General features: G+C 72.5%; 2 protein-coding genes across 10 annotated transcripts in view; both read left to right on the top strand.

Annotated features, from left to right (window-relative positions):
- Positions 1-77: 77 nt before the first annotated feature.
- On the top strand, positions 78-14,075 carry SHKBP1 (SH3KBP1 binding protein 1; the record flags this gene model as incomplete). 2 transcript variants are annotated; one of them, XM_075122320.1, is given in 9 exon segments in its annotated part: positions 78-193; positions 1,159-1,246; positions 2,357-2,473; positions 2,938-3,108; positions 3,398-3,553; positions 3,767-3,863; positions 4,152-4,330; positions 4,452-4,584; positions 10,952-14,075. In XM_075122320.1, coding segments are annotated over 9 exon segments (1,064 nt in total), but the record flags the coding sequence as incomplete, so codon positions are not given.
- A 1,424-nt stretch (positions 14,076-15,499) lies between these two features.
- Positions 15,500-18,176, top strand: part of LTBP4 (latent transforming growth factor beta binding protein 4) — a 39,093-nt gene continuing 36,416 nt past the window's right edge. For 3 of the 8 annotated variants that reach the window (XM_075122406.1, XM_075122404.1, XM_075122408.1), the window contains exon 1: positions 15,501-15,821. In XM_075122406.1, the coding sequence (XP_074978507.1) occupies positions 15,601-15,821 (221 nt within the window). In that variant the 5' untranslated portion in view covers positions 15,501-15,600. Of the gene's footprint in view, positions 15,822-18,176 lie in introns of all 8 variants that reach the window. The other 5 variants (XM_075122409.1, XM_075122403.1, XM_048832870.2 and 2 more) reach the window with 2 other exon arrangements.

Here is an 18,176-nt window from a genome sequence, read left to right as displayed (position 1 = left end):
AGCTCAGCGAGGGGTAGGGGGAGCTCAGCGCGGGGGGGCCCTGGGCGGTCCCCCTCACGGCTCCTCTCCCCGGCCAGGCGTGTTCCACCTGGGGGTCCCGGTGGAGGCGCTTTTCTTCGTGGGCAGCCAGCTCATCGCCACCAGCCACACGGGCAAGATCGGTGTCTGGAACGCCGTCACCAAGCACTGGCAGGTGAGGGGGGCGGCCGGGGGGGGGAGCCGCGGGCGCGGAGCGCTCAGCAGAGAGCCCTGGGAGCCGTGAGACGGGGCAGCTGCGGGGTGAGCGGGGGGGAGCTGTGGGCATGGCTGGGTGGGGAGCTGTGGGGGGGACAGGGCGAGCGGGGGGGAGCTGTGGGGGGGGACAGGGCGAGCGGGAGGCATGGCTGGGCGGGGAGCTGTGGGGGGATGCAGGGCGAGCGGTGGAAGCTGGGGGGGACACAGGGCGAGCGGGGGGCATGGCTGGGTGGGGAGCTGTGGGGGGGACGAAGGGCGAGCAGGGGAAAGCTGTGGGGGGAGCTGTGGGGGGGATGCAGGGTGAGCGGGGGGAAGCTGGGGGGGATGCTGGGCAAGCGGGCATGTCTGGGCGGGGAGCTGTGGGGGGACGCAGGGCGAGCGGGGGGAAGCTGGGGGGGACTCGGCGAGCGGGGGGGATCTGTGGGGGGGACGCAGGGCAAGCAGGGGGCATGGCTGGGTGGGGAGCTGTGGGGGGGACGCAGGGCGAGCGGGGGGCATGGCTGGGGGAGCTGAGGGGGGCCACAGTGTGAGCTGAGGGGGGCGTGGCTGGGGGGGGCCACAGTGTGAGCTGGGGGGGGCATGGCTGGGGGGAGGTGGGGGGGCCACAGTGTGAGCTGAGGGGGGCGTGGCTGGGGGGAGCTGGGGGGGGCGTGGCTGGGGGGGCCACAGTGTGAGCTGAGGGGGGCGTGGCTGGGGGGAGCTGGGGGTGGGCCACAGTGTGAGCTGAGGGGGGCGTGGCTGGGGGGAGCTGGGGGGGGCACAGTGTGAGCTGAGGGGGGCGTGGCTGGGGGGAGCCACAGTGTGAGCTGAGGGGGGCGTGGCTGGGGGGGCCACAGTGTGAGCTGAGGGGGGCGTGGCTGGGGGGGGCCACAGTGTGAGCTGAGGGGGGCGTGGCTGAGCAGGTTCCTTCTTGGCCCCCGGCAGATCCAGGACGTGGTTCCCATCAGCAGCTACGACGCGGCCGGCACCTTCCTGCTGCTGGGCTGCCACAACGGCTCCATCTACTACGTGGGTGAGCGGGGCGGGGGCAGCCTGGGGGCGGGGCAGAGCCTGGGGCGGGGTGGGGCAGAGCAGGGGTAGCCTGGGGGCGGGGCGGGGCGGGGCGGGCAGAGCCTGGGGCGGGGCGGGGCGGGGTAGGGCAGAGCCTGGGACGGGGCGGGCGCAGCCTGGGGGGTGGGGCGGGGCAGAGCAGGGGTAGCCTGGGGACGGGGCGGGGCGGGGGCAGAGCTGGGGGCGGGATGGGGCGGGGCAGAGCCTGGAGCGGGGTGGCCTGGGGGCAGGGCAGGGGCAGCCTGGGGGCGGGGCAGAGCAGGGCAGAGCTGGGGGCGGGATGGGGCGGGCAGAGCCTGGGGCGGGGCAGCCTGGGGGCAGGGCGGGGCAGAGCAGGGGTAGCCTGGGGGCGGGGCAGAGCCTGGGGTGGGGTGGGGCAGAGCAGGGGTAGCCTGGGGGCGGGGCGGGGCGGGGCGGGCAGAGCCTGGGGCGGGGCGGCCTGGGGGCGGGGTAGAGCAGGGCAGAGCTGGGGGCGGGGCGGGGGCAGAGCTGGGGGCGGGATGGGGCGGGGCAGAGCCTGGAGCGGGGTGGCCTGGGGGCAGGGCGGGGGCAGCCTGGGGGCGGGGTAGAGCAGGGCAGAGCTGGGGGCGGGATGGGGCGGGCAGAGCCTGGGGCGGGGCGGGGCGGGGCAGGGCAGAGCCTGGGGCGGGGCAGGCGCAGCCTGGGGGCGGGGCAGGGCAGAGCCTGGGGCGGGGCGGGGCAGGGCAGAGCCTGGGGCGGGGCGGGTGCAGCCTGGGGGCGGGGTGGGGCGGGGCAGCCTGGGGGGCGGGGCAGGGGCAGCCGCTCGCCCACCAGGGCCAGGCTCTGCCAGCTGCGGAGGGGCCCGTGGGGCAGGGGCAGAGCTGGGAGCTGATCCCCGTCCCCTGCGTGGTGATGGGTTGGGGGGGGGGAGTCTCTTCTGAGCCCCCGGCCTGGGCCTCGCCGCGCCCTGTTGCCGCCTTTGCCGACGGGCGTGTCTCAGGAGGGGCCGGGCACCGGCCAGGGGCAGGCCCTGTGGGCAGCGTGGGCATCGCTCTGGCCCCGCCGGGCTGGCGAGGGCTGGGGCTGCCCTGACACGTGCCCCCGTCCCCAGACGTGCAGAAGTTTCCCCTGCGCATGAAGGACAACGACCTGCTGGTGACGGAGCTGTACCGCGACCCCGCGGAGGACGCCGTCACCGCCCTCAGCGTCTACCTCACCCCCAAGACAAGTAAGGGGCCTGCCCCAGCCCCGCCCCCCGGCCCCCGGCCCCCGGCCCCCGGCCCGCCGCAGAATCCAGGATTCAGCCTCAAGCTGCGGAAGGAAAAGGATTTGTCCCCGGCCATCCGGGGAGTCAGTAATGAACCCAGGAGTCCTGGCTCCCAGCCCCCCCCCGTTCTAACCACTAGGTGCCACTCCCCTCCCAGAGCTGGAGAGAGAACCCAGGAGTCCTGGCTCCCAGCCCCCCCCCGTTCTAACCACTAGGTCCCACTCCCCTCCCAGAGCTGGAGAGAGAACCCAGGAGTCCTGACTCCCAGCCCCGCCCCCCCCACCCCCGCATTGTGGTTCCCATTGTGCATTTGATGTTCCAGCTCCCCTCCCCGTGGCCCCCCACTGAACCATGGCTTGAGGGCGGGGCCCTAACCCGGCGGGGGGACGGGGGGAGCTCTCCCCGGCTGACATGGGGCCCCACAGGCGACAGCGGGAACTGGATCGAGATCGCCTATGGCACCAGCTCGGGGACGGTGCGGGTGATCGTGCAGCACCCGGAGACCGTGGGCTCGGGGCCCCAGCTCTTCCAGACCTTCACCGTGCACCGCAGCCCCGTCACCAGGATCATGCTGTCCGAGAAGCACCTCATCTCGGGTAGGTGCCGCCAGGCAACGGGGCTGGGGGGCTGTGCTGCTGTGTTGAGGGGCACCGGCTGGGCGGGGGGAGAGGACCCAGGGCTGGGACAGCGTGGGCTGCAGGTCGGGAGTGAGGGGCACCGGCTGGGCTAGCGGGAGGGGCGGGTAGCGGGGGGCTGTGGGTCAGGAGTGAGGGGCCCTGGGCCTAGTTCCAGCTGGTGCCCTGTTCGTGATGGGGGAAGGGAGTCCCTTAGGCAAGGGGGTTCAGGGAGCCTTTGGTTAAACGAGTCTGTCCCCCTGGCCTCCAGTCTGTGCCGATAACAACCATGTCCGCACCTGGACGGTGACGCGCTTCCGCGGCATGATCTCCACGCAGCCGGGCTCCACCCCGCTGGCCTCCTTCAAGATCCTGTCCCTGGAGGACATTGACGGGCACGCGGGCTGCAGCGCTGGTACCGACATTGGTGGGTGATGCCAGGGGGTGACGGCGCTGGGGGGCACGGGGGGCAGGGGGGCGCGGTGACGGAGCTCGGGAACGGGGTGGGGGGCACGGGGGGGCAGGGGGCGCGGTGACGGTGCTCGGGAACGGGGTGGGGGCGCGGGGGGGGGGCAGGGGGCGCGGGCGTGTCCCTGCCCTGGGGCAGAGGCCAGGGGCACTGACCGGCAGCTCTCGGCAGGGCCCTTCGGGGAGCGGGACGATCAGCAGGTTTTCATCCAGAAGGTGGTTCCGGACGCCAGCCAGGTCTTCGTGCGTCTCTCCTCCACCGGCAAGAGGTACCCGGGGGGCCCCGAGCCTGGGTCAAGGGGCCACACGGCCCGGCTGGGGGTAGGGTGGGGTCACGTGGCTCGCGGCTGCCCGCCGTGGCTGGCGCTGCATCTGGCGGGGGAGGCTCCGTGGTGGAGGGGCCCCGAGGGATGGGGGGTGGCGGAGCCTCTCTGTACATAGGGGAGATGGGCACCGGGAGGGCGGGCTCTGCCCGAGGTCCCACAGGGCCCGTGGCTGAGCGGGGGGAAAGAACCCAGGCGTCCTGGCCCCCAGCTCCCGCCCTGCCCCTGCCCCAGGATCTGCGAGGTGCGCTCCGTGGACGGCACGGCCATCACCGCCTTCACGGTGCACGAGTGCGAAGGCTCCAGCCGCATCGGCTCCCGCCCGCGCCGTTACCTCTTCACGGGCCACGCCAACGGCAGCCTGCAGATGTGGGACCTGACCACGGCCATGGAGATGCTGGGCAAGCCGCCAGGTACCCGTCACCTTCCCGCCCCCGCCCCCGGCCCCTGTGCTGCAGGGGCTCCCTGGCACTGGGGGGTGCTCCCCCCCCGGCGCGTGGCAGCCTGACCTGTGCTCTGCCCCCTCCCTTTCAGAGGTGGGGGGCCTGACAGAGGAGGAGCTGCTGCAGCAGCTGGAGCAGTGTGACCTGGCCCTGACGCGCACCCCGGACATGAGCCCAGCTTGCTCCTTCGCCCACCCCGGCACGCCCCGGGCCTCCAGCACCAGGTACAGGGGGCCCCGGGGAGCCCAGGGCTGCGGGCTGGGCTCCTGCTGGCAGAGCTACGCCGGGTCTGGGGGGCACCCGGTTAAACTGGGCTCCACGCGCTGGCGTCTCACAGCCGGGCCGGTGCTGGCCGCCCTGGGCCCATGTGGGGCTGCAGAGAGCCGCTCGGTTCTGCGTGAGCTCTGCCTGCCTGGCTGGCTAACGCCCGGCCCCTCTCCTCTCCCGACAGCCTCCAGTCCCAGGGGAGTGATGGCGCCCGAGACAGACCCGCCAAGGGGGCTGGCAGCACCGGGCTCCTGCTGAGCGCTGCCCGCGGGAGCCTGCTGCTGCCCAGGCCCCGCGAGGGCCCCTTCGCGGCGCTGACGGCCAGCCAGAGCTCCCTGAACTGCGGTGACGGCCCCGCGCCGGAGCCTTGCCCCCGGCGGCCAGCGGATGGACCGGATGGCAACCCCCGGGCTCCCCACGGGCTGCATGGCGGGGGCAGCTTCGTCGAGCGGTGCCACGAGCTGGCCCGCTCCTCCGGGCTCGAGGCCAGGCGGCCTGGCCCGGTCGGGGAGCCCGACGGAGGGCGCCTTGGAGCAAAGGGCAAGGTCTTGCTACGTGCCCCCGGCATGCCGGCCCGCAGGCCCTCCGGAGCCAGCCCCACCCCCTCTGTCAGGACCCTGCCCCCCGCCCTGCCGGGGTCCGGCTCCTCCTCCCCCTCGGTGGCCAGCGAGGCCCTGCCCATCGTCCCGCTGGCGGCGCCCAAAGCCCGGCTGAACGAGACCTCATTTTAGCATCCGCGGAGTGGCCTGGGGACTCCGGCCTGGCCGGGACTGACTCACCACGGAGGCCTTACGCCCGCTGCCCAACTCAGGCTCTGCTCAGCTTAGCTGGCTGGCCGATGCCCTGGACTCTTCCACCCGTGGGACCTGCCGCAAGCCGTGTGGGGCGGGGGCTGGATCCCACTGCAGCCGCGTCCTGCGGGGGCTGGCAGGGAAAGGGGGGGCTGCCCCCCTGGGGCGGGCCTGGGACCGTCCGCGAGGCAGGATCGCGCTCTATTCACAGAGCAATGGGTTCGCTGGTCTTCTTCCTCCTGGGGGCTCCCTCTGCCCCCCTCCCCTGCCCCCTCTGTGCCCTGCGCGTGCCCACGCACCCTGCATGGTGCTGGGCCCCTCAGGTGCTGGCTCAGTGGTCTGGGGCAACCCAGGAGGGGCAAATCCTAATGCAGGTGTGAAAAGGTCATTGGCTGGTAGGTGGGGCCTAAGCCTGGTGGCTCCTCCCACCCCTGAGCAAGCCAAAGCCTATTGGCAGCAATAGGGGGCGCTGTGCTGGGGGTGGGGCCCCGCTGCCTGTTTCAATAGGGGGCTTCCATGGCAAATACACCCGCATTCCCACGCTTCGCCTGCGTGTCTGTGTCTGGGGGCCGGGCTGGGCCGGGCCCCCCGCTCAACCTCAGTGGCGTGCTGAACTCGCGGCGCGGTCCAGCCCCCTCTCCTGGCAGCTAAGGGCCGGGCTCCAGGCCTGTCCCTCGGCAGCAGGCGTGGGGCAGGCCCAGCTCCCTGGCACACCTGTGGGGCCCAATCCCTGCGTGTGGGGCCCCGGGCGTTACTGGAACACGCAGGGTTGGCCAGGCCCCACACCCAGCCGGCAACTCTGTCCCTGTTCCGGGCCGGGCTGGGAGAGGAGCCGGCCCTGTGGGAGCTGCGGCTGAAAGCCAGGAAGGGGGAGAGCTGAGGGGGGAGTGGCTGAGCAGGGGAGGGGCCTCCTGAGGTCCCCCAAAGCCTAAGTCCCACTCGGCCCTCGGGGGGCCTAGACCCTGTGCAAACTCCTGTGACGGGGGCTGGCTGCTCTGGAGCAGCATCAGCCCCCATCCACCCTGGCCTGTGCCGAGGGCTAAGCCGAACAGCATGGGCTACCTGGGAGAGCTGGGGCTGGCCCATGGTGCCCTCTGCAGGAAGGGCAGGCAGGAGGTTCCCCCAGCGTCCTGGGGCTCAAGCCAGCCCAGATCCGCCCCGTCCCCGCAGCCTGGTGCTCCTGGGCGCCAGGTAACCCTGACACTCACCCGGGGGTGCTGGGAGCATGGTAGATTCTGGGGTTCGGGGCACTTCCTGCGGCCGGACCGCACCCTGGGGTGACACCAGCCCCTCGTGCGCTGTGTGCCCGGCGTAGCCCAGGCTGACCCGTGCCCGGGGCTCCCCTGTGGCCATGCCAGGGGGACGTGACTGAGCCCTGTGCTGGGCACCATCGGGCATCGTCACACGCCCAGACGCAGGGGCAGCAAGGGGCTGACGGACCCCCTGGCCTCGTGGCTAACCCCGCCAGCCTGCAGCCTGAGTGGGATTGGTCAGCGTGCAGGGAAACGGAGCAGGGATGTCAGAGTGGGATTTTATACTATGCGTGCCCACGGCAAGCCGCACGCGCCCCGTGCGCACACTGGACACACTTCACACTTATGTGCCCCATTGAAAGTCCATTGAAACTACCCCGTGCTTGGCCCTCGAAGCCCCGTCCCTGCGCCCACCTCCATTCGCCCCCGAACACCCAGTTTGGCCCAGGGGAGCAGCGCCCGCCCTCCAGGCCCCCCACCTGCTCTGTCCCGGGGCCTGCAATGGTGCCTCAGCTGTTGCTGCCGGGGGGGCTCGCTGGGCACCCCCGGGTGAGGGGGAGGTTGTGGGCAGCTGGCAAGGTTGGCAGCAGGGGCCTGAGGCTGCCCAGGACGGGACCCCCACCCCCACCCCCCTGGGCCCTTCCGGCCTGTTTCTATAACAGCCTGTGAGTCAGCTGGGCTAGTAACTGTGGGCCGATGCAATACCGGGGCGGCTTCTGGGGGGGAGCCCGGACACCTGGGTTCTGTTCCTATCTCTGCGACTCCCTGCAGGGCCTTGGGCAAATCCCTGCCCCTGCCCCTCCTTTGCACTTCTGATTCCCCGTTTCTAAAACAGAAGTGAGAATATACTGAGCTAGTCCGTCGGCCGGTTTCTGCCTCTTCCCCACAGAGCTCCTGGCCTGCAGAGCGGGTGGGTTGTTCTCCCCATGGCAGAGAGGGACTGAGGCCCAGGGTCACACTGCGTCTGGGGGGGAGTGAGCCAGGGGCATGTGTTGGACCCTGGGGGGCTGTGCACCAGCAGGGGCGTCCGTGGCTTCCCCGGCGCTTTGGTGGGGTGTGGGGCCCTGCACGGGGAGGCCCATCTCTCTGCTTCACCCACTCCAGCCAGTCTGACTGCAGGAGACAGGGCTAGGGGTTGCACCCTCCCGTCAGCCTTGGACCCCCGCCGCTGTCTCTGGGTGCCCAGCTCCCCACAAAACCCAGAACATCTGGTGCCCCCGCCTAGAGAGCAAAAGGGGGGGGGATCCCATCCAAGCAGCAATGCCTGGGGAGGGAGGCAGCAGACGCCCACTGGCAGAGAGGGGTAGGAACTTGAGCATGGTGACATTTGAGGCAGCAGCAGAGCCAGGGAGAGAACCCAGGAGTCCGGGCTCCCAGCCCCTCCTGGCTCTCACCCACCAGCCCCCCTTCCCCTCCCAGAGCCAGGGAGAGAACCCAGGAGTCCAGGCTCCCAGCCCCTTGCTCTAACCACTAGCCCCCACTCCTCTCCCAGAGCCAGGGAGAGAACCCAGGAGTCCGGGCTCCCAGCCCCCCCTGGCTCTCACCCACCAGCCCCCCTTCCCCTCCCAGAGCCGGGGAGAGAACCCAGGAGTCCGGGCTCCCAGCCCCCCCTGCTCTAACCACTAGCCCCCACTCCATTTCCACAGGGCACCTCCTCCCTCTGCTCCCTTCCCAGCCCCTCAGGCCCCGTCCCCCCAGGCTCAGAGGCTCAGCCCTCCGGGATATCCCCCTCTGCAGGGAGCCTCTGCATCCCTGGGGGGCTGGACGCCTGGGTCCTCAGTGTGCCAGGCCCCGCACCACCGCCACCTCGATCAGGCGGTGCCCCCCTGCTCCCCACTTGCCCCTCCCCCAGGTCCCCCTCCCTCTACAGCCACCGGGCCCCCTCCCTCCGCGCGGCCGTTGGCACCTGGTTGCGATGCAGGATGTTGCTCCCGGAGGCAGTTGCTTAGCAACCAGCTCGGGCAGCTGCAGATGGAGACTGGGGGGGGGGGAGCCCCCGGGTTCGCCTGGAGCGTCCCCGGGCCGGGCTGCGCGGGGCGGTTCTAGGAGCTTCCAGGCGGCGGGTGGGGCTCAGAGCCCGCCCCCCCCCGTGGCCGCAGGTACCGGCTGGAGCGCGGCCAGGGACCGACCCACGGAGACAGCCCCCCCGTGACACCCCCAGGGCCTCCTCGCACACTCACCTCCACCCTCCCTATTGCACACTCTTCCCCATCCCGATTGCACGCTCGCTCATAGCCCCATTGCACACTCGTCCCTTGCACACTCACTCCAGCCCCCCTGCACATTCCCCGCCAGCGGGCGGCCCGACACTCTCGCGTCCCTCGCACGTTCACCCCCCAGATGCTCGTCCCTTGCACGCGCCCCCTTTGCACACTCACGCGCGCGGGGCTCGGCCGCTGCCCAGGCCCGCTCTCGCCCTTCCGCGGCTGGAGCCCATCGGGGGGGGCCTTGGAGCCGCCCCCCCCAGCGCGCGGCTCCGTCTCCCCAGCCCGCTCCAGCCGGCCCGGAAGGAGCCGCGACGCGCCGGCTGCTCCCGATGCAGTGCGTGGTAGGTGCCCCCCTGCGGGAGTGGGGGGCCGCGAACCCAGGCGTCCGGGGGGGGTGGTCGAGCGCGGGGTTGGGGCGGGGGGATCCCACTGCGCATAGAGGCCCCCCCAGCTCCTCCCGCCAGCCCCGGAGACAGCAGCTCCCTTTGCACCCCCAGATTCCCCCATGGGGCAGAGCCCCGCTGCGCGGTACCGGCCCTGCAACAAGCCCCGGCTCAGAGCCCGGTCATTGTTCACAAGGGGAGAGGGGCAGGACTCCTGGGTTCTCGCCTGACCCTTCCTCTCTCTGGGCCTCAGTTTCTCTGTCGGTACAATGGGGACATTGACTGTCACCTGCCCTCAGGATATGGGGGGACCCTGAATTATCCCCCTCACCTCCTCACCTTCTCTCCCAGGAACTGCCCCCCTCCGCACCCCTCCCCCAGGCTCCCCTGGCTGGGGATGAGGGTTCTTGGGGATCCCCCCCACAGTGAAAAATCTGTGTTCATAGAACTGTGGGACCCCCGGGCTGGGACAGCGGGGCTGCGGGCCAGGAGTGAGGGGCACGGGGGGGGGCTGCGGGTCGGGAGTGAGGGGCAGCGGCAGAGCTGGGGGGGAGCAGGGGGCTGCGGGTAGGAAGTGAGGGGCAGCGGCAGGGCTGGGGGGGAGCAGGGGGCTGCAGGTAGGAAGTGAGGGGCAGCGGCAGAGCTGGGGGGGAGCAGGGGGCTGCGGGTAGGAAGTGAGGGGCAGCGGCAGAGCTGGGGGGGAGCAGGGGGCTGCAGATCGGGAGTGAGGGGCACCGGCAGAGCTGGGGGGGAGCAGGGGGCTGCAGGTCGGGAGTGAGGGGCACCGGCAGAGCTCGGGGGGGGGAGCAGGGGGCTCCGGGTCGGGAGTGAGGGGCACCGGCAGAGCTGGGGGGGAGCAGGGGGCTGCAGGTCGGGAGTGAGGGGCCCCGGCAGAGCTCGGGGGGGAGCAGGGGGCTGCAGGTCGGGAGTGAGGGGCACCGGCAGGGCTGGGGGGGGGGAGCAGGGGGCTGCGGGTCGGGAGTGAGGGGCAGCGGCAGGGCTGGGGGGAGTCCCGCTGTCCCTGCTGACGTAGTGCTCATGTCACTGGGGGCTGCTGACGGCAGCGAGGGGGGCAGGCGCACCCATTGGATCCGTGTCCCCCCGCCCCCTCCCCGGGGCTGGTCACGCCTGGGGGGCGATGGAGGGGCCCATGTGGTGGGGGTGTCACATCTCTTCCTGCCTGGCGCTGGGTGGGTATGGGGGGGGTCTGGGACCCTGCCCTGGTGAGGGGCAGGGCTGGGGGTGCAGTGAGGGAGCAGGTCACAAATCTGGGATCCCCTTTGGGGGGCGCTGGGCAGCTGGAGTGTCCCCCCCCTTCTGCCAGGCAGCCCAGGGCCTGGAAAGCGGGGGGCTGCGGGTCAGGAGTGAGGGGCACTGGCAGGGCTGGGGGGGAGTCCAGGGGTCGCTGCCGACCCACCTGGCCTGGGGTAGCAGCTCGGGGCAAAGTGGGGACCTGATCCCCTCCCGTGTCTGTCCAGAGGGGCGTGGAGCCAGCCCCAGGTTCCCCCCAGCCCCATGGGAACTGGGGATCCCCATGCGGAGAGACGGGGGGGCGGGGCCTGGAAGGTGACAGTGAGTGGGGAGGGGTCTGTCCCTGTAGTTGTGGAAGGAGAGGGAGGGGCTCGCCCTGCAGGTGGGGGCGGGTGGAATTGGGGAGCCCCGCCCCTCACCCTGTCGCGCCCCCCCCCAGCAGGTAGACCTGGAGCTGCGGGTGGAGAAGCTGGATGTGAAGATGGTGCCTGGGGGCGCTGGCAGCAAGGGGCTGGGCCCGGGCCCGGGCCAGGAGGCCAAGGAGGACCATGAGGAGCGAGTCCTGGCCATGCTGGGCATAGCGGGCACCGTGCTCAACATGCTGGTCATCATCTTCGTCTACGTGTACACCACCGTCTAGCGCCGGCCCGGGCCCCGCGAGGGCCCCGCCAGCCAGAGACACCCGCACCGGGATCCCGCCAGCCAGACACACCCGCGAGGGCCCCGCCAGCCGGAGACATCCGCACCGGGACCCTGCCAGCCGGAGACACCCGCACCGGGATCCCACCAGCCAGAGACACCCGCGCCGGGGCCCTGCCAGCCAGAGACACCCGCGCCGGGACCCTGCCAGCCAGAGACACCCGCGCCGGGATCCCGCCAGCCGGAGACACCCGCACTGGGGCCCCGCCAGCCAGAGACACCCGCACCGGCCCCGCCAGCCAGAGACACCCGCGAGGGCCCCGCCAGCCAGAGACACCCGCACCGGGGCCCCGCCAGCCAGAGACACCCACGAGGGCCCCGCCAGCCGGAGACATCCGCACCGGGACCCTGCCAGCCGGAGACACCCGCACCGGGATCCCGCCAGCCAGAGACACCCGCGCCGGGACCCCGCCAGCCAGAGACACCCGCGCCGGGACCCCGCCAGCCAGAGACACCCGCACCGGGATCCCGCCAGCCAGACACACCCACGAGGGCCCCGCCAGCCAGAGACACCCGCGCCGGGATCCCGCCAGCCAGAGACACCCGCGCCGGGACCCCGCCAGCCAGACACACCCGCGCCGGGATCCCGCCAGCCAGAGACACCCGCACCGGGACCCCGCCAGCCAGACACACCCGCGCCGGGATCCCTCCAGCCAGAGACACCCGCGCCGGGATCCCGCCAGCCAGAGACACCCGCGAGGGCCCCGCCAGCCAGAGACACCCGCGCCGGGACCCCGCCAGCCAGACACACCCGCACCGGGGCCCTGCCAGCCAGAGACACCCACACCGGGACCCCGCCAGCCAGAGACACCCACGCCGGGATCCCGCCAGCCAGAGACACCCGCGCCGGGACCCCGCCAGCCAGAGACACTCGCGCTGGGACCCCGCCAGCCAGAGACACCCGCGCCAGGGCCCCGCCAGCCAGACACACCCGCACCAGGGCCCCGCCAGCCAGACACACCCGCACCGGGGCCCTGCCAGCCAGAGACACCCGCGCCGGGATCCCGCCAGCCAGAGACACCCGCACCAGGGCCGCGCTGGAGCCCCACCAGCTGGAGAAACCCACGCCAGGGCCGCACCGGGGTCTGGCCAGCCAGCCGGTGACACCCACAGCAGGGCCTGCCCAGCCAGCCAGAGACACCCATGCCCCGGCCATGCCAGGGCCCCACCAACCAGAGACACCCATGGCAGGGCCCTGCCAGCCAGAGACACCCACGCCAGGGCCGCACCGGGGTCTGGCCAGCCAGCCGGTGACACCCACAGCAGGGCCCGCCCAGCCAGCCAGAGACACCCATGCCCCGGCCATGCCAGGGCCCCACCAACCAGAGACACCCGCACCAGAGCCGTGCCGGGAGCCTGATGGGGCCTGGAGGGTGCCCACCGGGCAATGAGACGCTCTCCCACCTTCCGTGTGTGTGCCCCAGACCCTGCCCCTGGGCACGCGGAGATCTGCCCCTGCCAGGCACCCAGCGACTGGCCACCCCCACGCAGCAACAAGCACAAGGGACTGGCCCCCCAGGACAGCGAGGGGGCACTGGGGGCCCAGACTGCGCCTGCTGCCCAGCCCCCAGAGCCCGGAGCCCGCGGACCCGTGAGAGGAGACACCAGCAGCGCGAGCCGGGACAGGGACTGTGCTGTGGGTGGGGGAGGTGCACGGGGCTCAGAGCTGGGGGCCAAGGGGGCGTTTGGGGTGATTTCGCCCTGGCGGAGATGCCAGGGACAGGGTCTGTTCTAAACGGTGATTCTGAGCTGGTAGGGCCCAGCCCGGCCTGGCACTCTTGGGACCCGCTCTGCGGGCTCTGGGGGAAGTGCTGAGCACCCACCATTCCCAATCCCGACCCCCCAACCCCTGTCCAGGCCCCCCAGAGCCCCCCAGCAGCTGAGTCTGCGCCAGGCTGGGGGGCTGGGACGCCCCTTTTCACCCCTGGGACCCTGAGCAAATGCCAGGCCCATGGCTTATAAGTGCAGCCTCTGGAACAGCTTGGGGGGCCGGGTGGGAGCCGGCGCCCTTGAGGGGAAAGGCCCTGGGCCCCATTCCCTGCCCCCTTCCAGTCACATCCCCTCAGTGGTCGGTTGTCGAGATTCTCTGTTTTTGTGGGCTGTCAGCTCTTTCCTGGCTCGTCAGAGGGAGTTGCCCTGCACCCGCAGCCTTAACCCCCAGCTGCCCCACAGGACGGGGCATCTACCCCACGGGGGGTCCAGCTGCCACTGCCCCAAGGAGGGGACGGGGGCTCTTCCCATCCAAGTGCTTTATGGGGTGTCAGACGGCTGCACTGGCTTGGCGGGGCTCTGTGCAGCCCCCGGCACTCTCCGGCCTTCCTCTTCCAGCACTCGGGGGGGGTATCCCTGCCCCCCACCCCGCTGTGCAGAGCCTGGGGAATGAACACAGTCCAACTCCTCCCTGGGGAGGAGAATTGCTCCCCACTTCCCAGGCCGGCACTGGGGCGAATGCTCCTTGCAAGGGGGCTGCGAAGTCCGGCGGAGTCTGGGCCCCTTTCCAGCTGCAGCCGGCAGGGCATGTCCGGGGGGCACCGAGTGAGCCTGCAGGGTGAGCCCATCACCGGCCCAGAGAGCCAGGAGAGTCCCCGAGGCCCCTGCCCAGGGGGGGCCCTGGCTCTCGACCCCCCAAACACAACGGCCTGAGCTGGGAAGAGTTCCAGACTTTTCTACCCCCTGCCCCCGGTTCTTCCATGCCCAGCGTTTGCTCTGGCGAGGGAATTGTGCCAAACACGTGTGGGGGGGTGGGGGGGGTCTTTGTTCTCCTGCCGGGGGGGGGGAGCTTTTGTACCTATCCTGTGGGAATTGGTGGTTTTATATGCAAGGGTGTGTGTGAAACAATCACAATGAAATATTGATGGACTTCAGCCCCCGGGTGCTGGAATTTCTGCTGGAGGCGGGAGCGGGTGCATGGAGCCCCTGGGCCACCCCCCGGCTCTGGCTGGGTGTCTCCGTGTCGCGGATCCGCCGTCCTGAGGAGGAACGTCTCCAGCATGCCAGAGCCCCAGGGCCGGCCACGCAGCCTCCTGGCCGGAGTCTCCTGGTCAGGCCCGCCGGGCCCGGCTCCAGGCCAGGGGCTCATCCGCTCCACAGGGCCTGACGCACCCAGCCCGGAGCCGGGGGCACCCAGGCTGCCTGGCCAAAGGCGGGTTCACTGGGCCCCAGGAGTGGGAGCTCTCAGCTTGGCCTGGAGACCCCGAGGTTAAGACGTCCTCTGTCCTGGCGTTTCTCCTCTGTCTGTCCGTCTTCTGCCTGTCCCCGCCCCCCATCTGGCACCTTGCGGCCCCATCGTCCAGCTCTGCAGAGCCCTGCTGAGCTCCCGGGCCCCAGCGGCTGGGGATTCCCGGCCTCCTGGGTCAGCAGTCAGGCCGGGAAGTTCCGTTCTCTCTCTGGACCCTCCATTGACCCGGCTGGGCTCAGGACCCATCCGTCCCAGCCCCTCCCATCTCTGTGCCACCCCCCAGAGCGGCTTTAAACCCTTTGCACCCGCTGGGTAGCTAGGCCAAGTGCTGAGGGAAACTGAGGCACGCATTGGCACCATCAGATGCTGGCTGTTCTGTCAGCCCCTCGCCTTCCTCCTATTGCCACTGGCTACAACAGGGGCGGAGGGGCTGCCCATGGGGGGGTGGGCGTTGCAGAGCAAGCCCAGACAGCAGGGCCAGCTCCTGTCCCGTGGGGCTGGCTTGGCCCCCGCTCTGGCCATAGGCTGGCAGATGAGGCCTGACCCCCACCCCGCAGCCCAGAGACAATACAGGTGGGAACAGTTAGAAGGGGGTGGGAGGTGGGCTGGAGCCAGGACTCCTGGGTTCTCTCCCCGGCTCTGGGAGGGGTGGCTGGTGGTCGGGGGGGTGGGAGCCTGGACTCCTGGGTTCTCTCCCAATCTGCCCCCCAGGGCCCAGGGGTGACTCCCCCTCTCCCGCTCGGCCCCGCCCAGGGTTGCAGCCCCCTCCAGGCACCTGCGCTGCGGGGCCCCTCCCCGGCCCCCGGCCATTGGCTGCGGGGAGGGAGGGCCGGGGACCGGGCCTGGCCGGGCTCCCATTGGCCGGGCGGCGAGGAGCCGGCTCCGCCGCTTCGCTCTTGTCTCCTGCCGGAGGGAAGCCCGAGCCGCGTCCCCCCTGCCCCCCAAACCCCTGCCCCCCGAGCCGCGCGCTCCAGGCCCCCCTGCACCCCGAGCCCCTGGGGGCCCCCGAGCCGCGCGCTCCAGGGCCCCCCTGCACCCCGAGCTGCGCCCCCCCCTGGGCCCCCCGCACCCCGAGCCGCGCGCTCCAGGCCCCCTCTGCACCCCGAGCCGCACCCCCCCGAGCCCCTGGCCCCCCCAAACCGTGCGCTCTAGGGCCCCCTCCCCGCGCCGCTGCCGCCGCCCCGGGGGATGCCCTGGGGCTCCCCGCCAGGATGCAGCCCCCCGCCCTGGCTGCCCTCACCCTGCTGGCCTCGCTGCAGCTGCTGGAGGTGCGAGGGGAGGGCACAGCTGGGTCCCAGGTGCTGAGCCCCGCCCCCAGGGACCAGCCCCCCCGGCCTGGCCGCCCCGTCCCCGCCGGGCCCCAACCCCCCCGCCTGGAGAAGCGCAGCCGGACCCTGGCCCGTCGGGGGCAGCGAGCACCCAAGGCAGCCAGGTGAGTGGAGGGAGGTTGGGGGCCACCAGGGGCCATGGGCTCAGATCGGTCTCCATCCCCACCCCCCTTGCTCCCTGCCCCTCGCCTGGCCCCCCTCTGCCCCCCCCCCATTCCCTCTGGCCTGGTCCCCCTCTGCTCCCCCCATTCTCCCTCGCTCCCTGCCCCTCGCCTGGCCCCCCTCCGCCCCCCCATCCCCCCTCGCTCCCTGCCCCTCGCCTGGCACTCCAGCCCCAGAGCCCAGGCCGGGAGGCAGAGCGACACCCCCAGCCTCTCGGGCATGGGGGGCTTGGCAGGGGCTGGCTCCACATCCGGGACCCCCGGCCTGGCAGAGCAAAGGGGGGCCCTAAGGGGGCCGAGCTGCCCTCAGCGCCCAGGCTGGAGGAGCCCAAACCTGGGGGGCAGGGGCCGAGTGGGGGGTGGAATCCCAGGGTGGGACGCTCCGTGCAGGGGCTGGGCGGCGTCTGTTCCCCTCGTCAGGCCGCGGGGGGTGGCCGGGGCCCGGGCTCGGCTCCATCTGGAAACACGCTCAGGGGCCAGGCAGGCGCTGAGCTGGCAGACCAGCCCCCCCCCCCATGGGGCGGGGCTGCTGTGCCCGCCCCCTGTCTGCCCCACCCACCCCTCTGCCCCGGCCCCCATCTGCCCTCGCCCCCCGCCCCTCCCCTGCCCCCAGCTCCCTTAGGGAAGGCACCGGCACAGGCCTCTTCCCACCCAAATTGAGCAGGTGCCATGACCCCCACGAGGTCCTAGAGCTGTGACCCCTGCCCGGCCCCCCCGGCGCCCCCCCCGCCCGACCCGCAGCCCCCCGCCTGCCCGGCGCCCCCCCCGCCCGACCCGCAGCCCCCCGCCTGCCCGGCGCCCCCCCCGCCCGACCCGCAGCCCCCCGCCTGCCCGGCGCCCCCCCCCCGCCCGACCCGCAGCCCCCCGCCTGCCCGGCCCCGCCGGTGCCCCCCCCGCCCGACCCGCAGCCCCCCGCCTGCCCGGCCCCGCCGGCGCCCCCCCCGCCCGACCCGCAGCCCCCCGCCTGCCCGGCGCCCCCCCCGCCCGACCCGCAGCCCCCCGCCTGCCCGGCGCCCCCCCCCGCCCGACCCGCAGCCCCCCGCCTGCCCGGCCCCGCCGGCGCCCCCCCCGCCCGACCCGCAGCCCCCCGCCTGCCTGGCGCCCCCCCCGCCTGCCTGGCGCCCCCCCCCGCCTGCCTGGCGCCCCTCTCGCCCGACCCGCAGCCCCCCGCCTGCCTGGCGCCCCTCTCGCCCGACCCGCAGCCCCCCGCCTGCCTGGCGCCCCTCTCGCCCAACCCGCAGCCCCCCGCCAGCCCGGCCCTGGCCCCTCAGCTCTGCCAGTGCTGAGGGAGGGGGGTCTGGGGAATTTGCATTTGAGGGGGTTTTGGCCCATGGCTGCCCCAAAGGGAAATGCCTTCAAACTGCACCCAGAGGGGATGGGGCCAGACCTGGCAGGGAGTGGCTCAGGCTCCAGGGCGAGGTGCTGTGGGGGATAGAGACCGAGCCCTGCGCCCCCTGACCGGGCTGCTCCTTTCCAGTTCTCCCCACTGGCTCAGCACTACAGGGCTCATGACACACACCCAGCTCCCAGCAGGTGCAGCCCCAGCCACGCCGTTCAGCCCCCGGTCCAGTGCCCTGGGACCCGACTGCCCCAGCCGAGTGTCTGGGGTTCTCTGGGGTGTTCCCCCCAACAGGCACACTGGAGTGGCTCAGCCCAGTCTGGGGCGTCCTGCCCGGGGACAAGCCAGCAGGAGCCGTGGGGGGAGAACTGCTGGACCCCCGCCTCAAAGAGGGGCTGAGGGAGGCTGGGTCCCAGTATGTCCTGCCCCACAGGGACCTGGCTCTGGGGTCAGCGCTGGGCAGAGGTGCTGGAGCCCATCGGGGTCCCAGCCTCGGAACGTCCTGGGTTACGCAGGGGCCCCCACTCCTGCCCCCCACTCCTGCCTCTAACCCTCACTCCTGCCCCCGCCGCCCTCCATTCCCGCTGCAAATCCACCTTGTAATGGGATCATGTAACCATGGGATCATGGCTGAGGAGCACCAGCATAGCTGGGGCTGGGGGGCCCCAGGGCCAGGGCAGCAGGGGGCTGCGGGTCGGGAGTGAGGGGCATCGGCAGAGCTGGGGGGTGTCAGTGGGCTGGGAACTGGATCAGCCTTGGCCACGGGTTGAGAGTCGGGGCCCTGTGCCGGGTGGGGGGCGGGGGTCAGATGCCCTGGCTGGTCTGGGGGTTGCCCCGCTGCACCCCCCAGGCCTGGCCCCCAGGCTGCGTGTTGCGGGGCGGGGGGCAGGCGGCTGATGGCTTTTCCGTGCAGCTGGGGGGCTGCAGGGGAGGGGGCCCTGGCAGCTCCTGGAGGAAAC

The sequence above is a fragment of the Caretta caretta genome, chromosome 23 (genome assembly GCF_965140235.1).
Source record: "Caretta caretta isolate rCarCar2 chromosome 23, rCarCar1.hap1, whole genome shotgun sequence".
NCBI lineage: Eukaryota > Metazoa > Chordata > Testudines > Cheloniidae > Caretta > Caretta caretta.
Note: the sequence above shows the minus strand (reverse complement) of the source record. Positions and strands in the feature narration are given on the sequence as shown.